Source organism: Thunnus maccoyii, chromosome 21, assembly GCF_910596095.1.
Source record: "Thunnus maccoyii chromosome 21, fThuMac1.1, whole genome shotgun sequence".
NCBI lineage: Eukaryota > Metazoa > Chordata > Actinopteri > Scombriformes > Scombridae > Thunnus > Thunnus maccoyii.
In genome coordinates, this window is record NC_056553.1 from 9,343,599 (window position 1) to 9,352,890 (window position 9,292).

Consider the following 9,292-nt stretch of genomic DNA (forward strand, 5'->3'; position numbering starts at 1 on the left):
AGAAGTACACAAAACCGTACATAAGATGCTCAGCTAAAGACAGTCAGCCAGGGAGCTTCATCACTAGAATCTGGATAATAATGTTTTTAGTGCGGAGCCACAAAGGCCAACATGTGATTTGGTGACTGCGTAGCTGGTGTTCACAGATTTAACGGACTGTTAGAGTAAATGAAAAGTAGATATACTGTAACGACTCTTATTGAAGAGCCTTATTGTTTTACACAATGTTGTCCAAATTAACAATTCCAAGCAAATTATAATCAAAATATAAACTTAAAATCTTTTCTTAAAGGACCAGTGTGTAGGATTTAGTGCCATCTAGCAGTGAGGATTGCACAACTGAAAACTCTTCCCCTTCTAAGCATGTAGGAGAACCTACAGTGGCCACAAAACTCGCGAAAAACGTGAAAGGTCCTCTCTAGAGCCAGTGTTTAGTTTGTCCGTTCCAGGCTACTGTAGAAGCATGGCGGTGCAACATGGCGGGCTCTGTGGAAGAGGACCTGCTCCCTATGTAGATATAAAGGGCTCATTCTAAGCTAACGAAAACACAACGATTCTTATCTTCATGGGATTATACACTAATTAAAACATACTTATGAATATTATATTCCATTTCTGCCAAGTCTGTTCCACTAGATGCTACTAAATTCTACACACTGCACCTTTAACACAGTTTTATCTAATGTAAAGCGTAATAGTGGGACACAGTTCATTGCATTTGCCATTAATTTGATTACTTTATATGATTTGTTATACGGAGATAAGAAAGTATCCAGAAAAATATCCCTATTAATATGATTTCAAACAAACCTAATGTGCATTCGTTTTGCTGTTGAGGTTTTAAAAAGCATTAAATTTGATTTCAACGTGTGCAGCAACCCTGTTAAAGAAGAACCCAACTTTTGTTAAAGCAGCTATAATTATGACTTCTCCTGATGTTTTGCTCCACTCATGTATGTTAATATGGTGGACAAAATATCAGGAACATTATAATGCACTCTAGTACACCACCGCCGCTCACTACGACCTCAATAATAAACATAAAGTAGAATTATAACAATGTCAACAAAAACGGAAAGTTTAACCTTGGTGAAAGTAGGATTTATGGCAGAGCTGTTTGGATCGCATCAGACTGCACAGGTGTTCCTACTAAAGTGCTTAGTGAGTGCACGTCTGGTCACACTGTGCAGCGTTTTGAGTGTTTTATCATCGACAGTTTAATTGTGTAAGCTGTGCCGTGACTTTGTCTTGTCGTAATTAGATAAAAGAGAAGTCATTGTGTCATTGCGTCTGTTTCTGATGCCAAACATTTTGTTCAGACAGTACACTCAAGTCTGAGGACACTGATCATAAAACCATGAATCATTCTCTCTTACAGCGGTTAGATAATGTGCTGTGTTAATTAATTATAAATTTACTGATGTAACATTGGAAATAAGGGTTGCCTGAATGTCAGCTGAACCTTCATTATGCAAAAAAGAAAGTTTATTTTAATACCAAAGTCTTCATTTGAGTGTTCAAGCAGTCGAGTGTAATTCTGTATTCCTTTTAATATTTCCATGACGCTGATCGCCCTGATCACATTCAGAAATGTGCGTCATCATAGTTCGTCAATACTCAGAACTGTTTGATTAAAGCCATCGGTTCTCATTATAAATTCAGCACAGTTCAGGCTGCTTCACCAGGAAGGCAGAGATGAAGTTTTCAGACCGCCTGAGTGCCCCGGGAGTCAGGAAGACAGCGACAGGAAGCGTCTTGTAACATGAAACTCCCCACGGGGAGTTTCAGGGAGTCTGAAGCATAAAGTGGAGGACGGCAGATGATCCCCAAATCAGTAGAACGGACAAAATCCTCTTGAGATAAAAAACGTCTACTGTACATCCAGGTCAATGTGGATTAGATGTCACAAATAAAACGCTGAAGAGTGGTTAGAGTGTCAGATTTAGCCATTTTGTCCCTTTAAGTTCCTTAACATGTGAATTTAAGGACTTTATCATCTCAGACAAACTTGTTGTGTTTGTCCGACGAGGCTGACAAGTGAAAACAAAGCAGGAAAAACTGCAGGATTCTGTGATATCAGACTAAAAACAGCTAAAAGAAGAGTGAATATTGGACTTACATTCTTCTTGTGGCCGGAAAAATAACTTCAAATGAATGCTAATATCTTATTTATTTATATATTTGCAGGATGTGTAAACAGGCGACTGTTTGCCAACCTCAAAGGCGAGTGTTGTGTTTACATTTTGTCTTTGCTGCAGGTTTAAAAAAAAAAAAAAAGACTGAGATGTCGGGAACACACAGATACAAGATGCTTCTGTTTCCTCGTCACTGTTTATGACGCCAGTTGCAAACATCAGAATAGATAAACAAACACATCAGGTTCAGTAAAGTGCAGCGTGACTCACTGTCAGTCAGATTTCTCCTCGTGGGTCCATGTAGCTCTGATTATGATGATGAGTCAGTCTGTATAAGTCAGTGTGAACCTGAAACGGATCACAACTTCTATCTTTTTTGTTTTTCTTTGGACCAAATGACCCAAACTACCGTACAGGTGTGAAAGCACTTTAAAGTCGAGATGAAACAGCATCTCAGGAGTATCTAACTTCTGCATTGTGATGTATTTCTGAGTGAAACAGGACAGACGGACGGGACATCTCAGATCGATTGATTGATGGGTGGATGTCATGATATTATTGGCTGAAATTGGTTGGTTCAAGCCTACATGATTGGATTTTGATATAAGAAGGAAATTGAATTTTTTTGGTATATTTTGAGCGTATATTGTTAAATAGGTGCACAGTATGAGCGGGGATGTGATCTAAAAGGATTAAAAAGGCATTTTTCATTTCATCCCGACTTTAAAGTTCGAGACCTGCCGGTGTTTTTAATCCACAAATAATAATTTTACTTTAGTGCCACAAAAAAGGAAGCAGCTCACTCAGTTCTATTTAAATGTTTTCGATTCACTCTCCAGTGTCATACATGCGGCTTCGCCAGATCTGCTGTACGTCTCTATTACATGTAAAAGATATTTAGTGGAGAAAACTGATTCCTGCGTGTGAGAAACTCCTCTCGGTTTTGACCCCGTCTGACAGGAGGTTTTATTCCCCAAACCCAGAATACGCCGTTAGTGAAATGGGCACAGACAAGCTGTCGTTAAGACCTGTCACTGCTGAGAGACGCTCAGACGGTCGTCCTCCCCTCGTAGCGAAGTCGCATGCGACGGCATTTTAGTCACCGCTCAGAAAACTGAATCATCCAGACATCTGAGATGAAACGCGTCTGTCCCGGCGGTAAACAGTCTTTGAGCTCATATGTTATCATTTGTTAAAAAAAAATGAATTGGTTTGATATTTTTTTTGGGGGGGGAGATTATTCATATTCTGTCAGTGTTCTCGTAAAAAAAAAAAAAAAAAGAGAATAAAGGCAGGAGATATTATTTAAATATGCAGACAGATTTAGAACGGGCTGTTCAAGAGGCACCTTGTTCTTTGTTATCCGCCAGGTGTTTTCACTGTCTGGTTTAGTGTGAAACTGTAAAGCAGCGAGATGCGTTCGTCAGCTGGGAAACCAGGAGGAGCTGAGGAGGAGCTGAGGAGGAAATCAGTGTTTTTCTTTTTTTTTGTGTGTGATGATTTTACTTAATTAACTTGCTTTTTAAAAATCCTGTCACATGCTGTAAGTGAACTGCATGGTAATAAATGTAATGTCACATTGATATTTCATGAGTTTCATTAGGAGACGTTTAATAATCGTCACTGTCCTTGGATACGCGTGTCCCCGGTTCACCCCTGGTTTAAGACGTAGGAGAGGTTTCTCAAGCCATAAAAGAACACCTAATCTTTCAGTTTATTTGATAAATAAATAAAGGTTAAATTGGATTAATCCAATCCAAGTCAATCATACTGTCTGTTGGCAGCTGTTCAGATCACACAAATCTCTCACTTTCACTAAGACTGAACTCTGTGAACTCATGTGAACGAGTTTCACTACGAGCGTCACAGTTTGACAAAATAAGTGAATGAATCGGTCAACAAAATCGATGCAATGTTTTCTTCCTGTATACTTTTTAAAGATTATTTTTGGCCTTTATTTGATTTGTGACAACAGAGAAAGATACAGACAGGAAACGTGTTGAGAGTGAGAGCGGTTTGTCCATTGAATTTATGAAAGCACAGCTGGTTGTGAGGACAGTAACGTCCATAATGACGTGATGATAATTCACTGTGCTGGGTAATTTTTAACTGTAAGAAGAAAAAAAAGAGTCCTGCATAGTCTCTGGTTTGTTTCTAACCTTTTGACATGAAAAGAAACAACAAAATAACACATTTTTTTACAATAAAATGTTGTTACTGTTTTATGACCTTCAGGCAGAGGGTGAGAATGAAGTCAACAACGAACTGGCCAATCGGATATCTCTGTTCTACGCCGATGCCACGCCCATGTTGAAAACATTAAGCGACGGCACGACAAAGTTCGTATCGGAGGTAAGACTCGCCGGAGAAAGCAGCGGACACTTTGAATATAGGTGCTCACATAAACGTCCTCTAATTCTGTTTCTTTTTCTGTTTCTGTCTAAAAGAACAAGAACCTGCCCATCGAGAACACGACGGACTGTTTAAGCACAATGGCGAGTGTGTGTAAAGTCATGTTGGAAACACCGTAAGTGACCTCTGGCGTCCAGAGCTGCTCACTTTAGTTTATTTATTGCACAAATGACAAGACACAGAAATGGTGAGATATAAAAAACAAGCACTTATAAAGACATCTCACCAAAAAAAGGGGGAAAAAACCATCTCAAATTGAAGTTTATCAAAAAAAGAATTATAAATACATACATTATACACAAATATGCAGAAGAAAATAGCCAAAAAAATGTAACTTTCTTCCTGTTCATCACCTTTCTCCTCCTCTCCTGTCAGGGAGTATCGCAGCCGTTTCACCAGCGAGGAGACGGCTTCTTTCTGCCTCCGGGTGATGGTCGGGGTCATCATCCTGTACGACTACGTCCATCCCGTAGGAGCATTCGCCAAGTCGTCCAAAATCGACGTGAGTATAGTCACGTTCTCTCCGTGATCCCCGCTCCGCTGCTCGCCCCCCTGAAGCCCTAACAGTCATTTTTCTTCTCGTCCGCAGATGAAAGGCTGCATCAAAGTCCTCAAAGATCAGCCTCCCAACAGTGTAGACGGCCTTCTCAACGCTCTCAGGTAACCTCAGCTGAAATCAAATTGTGTTTTTTGTTTCCCCCCGCCCCCCGCCCCCCTTCAGCTCAGCATGTAATGTGATTGTAGCTACAGTCTGCCTGCAAGCACACTTTTCAGTCGTGGCTGTCATTGAAAAGGAAGAAGCTGCTCACGCTGCGAGTTGAATGATATTGACGCCTGTTTCATGAGCAGGAGACAGACCTCTCGGTTTATTTTACCCCCCCCCTCCTCCTCCCCTCCTCTCCCCTCTCCCCTCTCAGCTGAGTGACTCATGCTCCGTGCAGTCCACTGGGGATTTGGTCAGCTGTGTGAGCCTTCTGTGCTGGATTCGGGGTTGGGTGTCGAAGCCTCTCCAGAAAGGCCGATTACATCTGACACCTTGTCCCCCTTTACAGTCTCCTAAATGTTTAGCCGCCTCGCCTAGCGCTCACAGCTGCTCGAGCTGACACGGCTTCAACTTCACATCTGTATCTCTCTCTCCCTCCCTCTCTCTCTCTCTCTCTATCACTGCCGGGCCCGAGGCGTGCCGGCGCATTAGGTCACTCGCATGCAAAGGCCACCAGATTTTCCTTCCAGTGATCACATCTTGGATCTGACAGAGGATGACAAAATATTTTAGATGTAGGAGGAGATGTGTCACTTCTGTGGATCTGGTCACTCATGTTGTGTTTTATTTTTTATTTTTATTTCCCCTCTCACCTGCAGGTACACAACCAAGCATTTGAATGATGAATCAACCAACAAGACTATCAAGAGCATGCTGCAGTAGGACTGAGCTGCTACAACTGCTTGCCTCACACCCTGCTGGGAGGGAGAAGCCACTCTCCTGACTGATGTCGGTGCACAGAATGTTTTTTTTGCTTTTTTTTTTTTATTGGAAAAGAGCTACAGCTCCGCCCTCTTTTATAATGCAAAATGCTACTGCCATTATGAACGTCTTTTTCTGTGCCAAAAAGATGTTGCTGAGATATAATGTTTTCGATAAAATGGCCATTCAACAGTGGCAGCTAATGAAAGCATTGTGTATCCTCTGGTGTTCTTAAACATGTCCTGTTTTTCCCTATATGAGGGACGAGAGTGCTTTGACTTGAAAATTTAAAAGAGAGAGATATATAGAGAAGTATATATTATTTTTGTTTGATTCGTTATTTAATATTACATCCTCTGCATGATGAAAATGATGTCTTTTTCCTTCTATTTAAAAAAGAAAACAAAACTAATGGTTCAGTCTCATTTGTCTGCTCAATTGTGCATTAAATGTTTTGTTATTGAAATGGTACTTGTCGAAATGAGATTTAAGAGTACTGTTTTTATATTTTTTATAGGTTTTAATTTGTGCATATGTCTCTTTTTTTTCATAGTTGTGTTGTATTTTTCATTTGAAAACTTTAAACTGTGATGTGTGCAAAATCAAATTAAAATTGGGAGTCTGTAAAACTGTACTGTAAATGGGGGACAGTATGTTTGTGGCTGGAGAAATTAAAAGGAGAACTCTTGTTTTCTACAACTTGCCTCGTCAGGTTTGATTTCTATCTCGTATCATTGTGTCCAGATGGCCGAGAGGAAGTTTTATATCAAAGGTTTGTGTTTTTTGGGGGGTTTTCTCACGCTTGACCACTTGACTGGCAATGAGGAAGGATGTTTTAGATCTCACAGCTTGATCAAATAGACACAATGACACACAGAAAGTCGTTTTTGTTTTCCGAGAAACCAAGTCTGTCTTAAAAAAACACATTTTTACACAGAGGGAGGACAGTGGGTTTTGTCCCCCATCACTCACACTGAAAGTGTATAATGAAAGGATCTCTTAATGGCCAGTATGAACAGGAGGAATGATTATGGAGAGAAAAGCATTTGTCAAGTTCATTTGGGTGCGTGACGATTGTTTTAGGACAGATTTGAAAAATTGTGAATCCGTCCTTTTTAAAGAGTAATGAGTCAACATAAAAAAAATGGCAGATTAGTTCCATCCAGATTAAATAAAATAGCAAAATAAAAGGAAAACAAGATAATTTTTGTTTTTCCCTCTGCTAAAGAAAGCTATCATGCGTTCTTCACTCGCATATTCACTGAATGTGCTTCTACATTTCGAGCTCTTTATGCCTTTTACGATCACTCCATGTAGTTAATGGCTCATTAAGACACATAATTGCATGATGTCAATGACAAGCATTCATCTTCCTTTCATCCAAAAAATCCTTTTCTAGATCCATTATTCCTTCCCTCCTTTTACATCCCTCGGTAAGAAAGAAAGAGCAACAGAAACGTCCTTTCAATTTATTTCCAGTCCCTTAACCTTTCTGGGCTTTTTTTTGTGTGTGTGTGTATATGTGAGTGCCTCTTTTCAGTAGTGTTTCAAAGTGAGAAAAGGGGGTTACTCTTGGGTGGGCACTGCAGCACTATCAGCAGTGCGTTGGTTGGAGAACTTCTCAGGGTCAAAGAGGGAGACAGAGAGGAAGCGGAGTGTGGATGGGTGTGTCCCTGCGCTCTGCAGCATCACTGCACTAACAGACACGAAAAAGGAAGGAAACAGCAGGGAGCGAAGGAGGGAGACGGGAGGAAATGAAGTGGTTTAATCTTGGGTGGGTTTAGAGTCCTTCAGGGAGAGAGTAGTAAAAAAAAAAAAATTGGAAAGTGCAAGCCCAGGAGCTTGTGTTGCGTTTTTTAAAAAATGAATGAATGACGCTCAAATTTTGGTCGTACAGTATAGCATGCAACACTCAGAAAAGCTGCCTGTTCATCACTGTGACAGCTTCTCAGTGGGCAGCCGCAACCTTGTTCCTCGCTGGCTGATCTCCCACTGTGACCCCTCAATGCAGAAGCTCTCACTCATCCTGCAGCATCAGCCGCTGCGGGCGTACAGACGGCGATGTTGTATTTAATCTAACACCAAGTTAACCTTTCCTCTCTGGTGTTTAGATCCATCACGCCTTTTAATTTGTGGCATCCTTACTGCGTGGAGGCGAGACAGACACACTCACGCTTAAGATTGCAATGAAACAATGTTATCAAGGCAAAAAAGAACAAGTGCATTAACCTCCAAACTGCTCTTTGTGCCCAGACAGTGTTACAGGCTGACACATGCATGTTTAATGTGACTGCATGGATGTGAAGAAGATGGAAAAAAAAAAAAAAAGAGAGAGAGGCGGCCCACACTGTGAGTAATGCAAGCTCCCAAAAAATTAAAAAGTTTCAACCTTCAACATCCGTCTTTGTCAGCGAAATTATAGTATTTGCTTTACAAAGACCTTGGACTACCTCTCTTTTTTTTTTTTCCTATAAATGCATGGACAGTAGCCATTTTTTGATTTTTGGTGTGTTCTTTTATCGGACTTGCTGGATGTCCTCCTCACTGTGTCGCTCTTAAATGATCTATAATCAATATGTCTGACATCCTGGACATGGTGCAGTCCTTTCCTGGAAAAGGTGAAAACTTCCACACTCGATACAAAAACCAATAGTTGAAGAAACTAAACTTTTATCATCATGTCATCATGAATAAATTTTAATATGCTCGATTTGTGCATGAACGCAGGCACCAAGACACGTTGCAATTCAGAGTAGCTGCCTTTTTACGTTCCTTTTCCCTCTTTTCACTTATATTTCTGCCAAATTGATCACCTTAAAATGATTTTTTTCACTTTTCATTGAATGGCTCCCTTTATTTCATCTATATGTGTCACTGCCGACCTATTTGTGAAGGTGATTCTTCTTCTGTTTCTCTGTGTGTGTGTGTATCCTCTTCTTGTGTCCTAAAGATCTTCAATAAGATCCTAGATGTGTTTTTAGTTTGTTGGAGGGGTTTGGTAGGTTGTGCTCGTCATTGAGGTGGTTATTCTTATATTTCTGTCTTTCTCTATACTAACTGGGTGCAATTTAAGTTAAAAAAAGCAACAATATAAAATGTCCCAGAACAGCATTAGTGCTCCTTGTCGTAGATTCTCCATTCATCCAACCACTCAGTGACCTCTCTCGGCCCGTATAAAAGCACCTGCATTTGTTATGTTTCTCCACTTATTCATTCAGGTTTTCCTTCAGTTTGTCACGTTTTCAGCTCACGAAAAAAAAAGAGCATCAAACACACACAC

At 40.4% G+C, this 9,292-nt stretch overlaps 1 protein-coding gene across 1 annotated transcript in view; it reads left to right on the forward strand.

Annotated features, from left to right (window-relative positions):
* fam49bb (family with sequence similarity 49 member Bb) overlaps positions 1-6,582 on the forward strand; it is a 38,159-nt gene extending 31,577 nt beyond the window's left edge. The window contains exons 8-12 of the mRNA XM_042400035.1: positions 4,371-4,487; positions 4,583-4,662; positions 4,923-5,049; positions 5,137-5,207; positions 5,910-6,582. Coding sequence (XP_042255969.1) covers positions 4,371-4,487; positions 4,583-4,662; positions 4,923-5,049; positions 5,137-5,207; positions 5,910-5,973 — 459 coding nt within the window. The 3' untranslated portion in view covers positions 5,974-6,582. The remainder of the gene's footprint in view (positions 1-4,370; positions 4,488-4,582; positions 4,663-4,922; positions 5,050-5,136; positions 5,208-5,909) is intronic.
* The last annotated feature ends 2,710 nt before the right edge of the window (positions 6,583-9,292 follow it).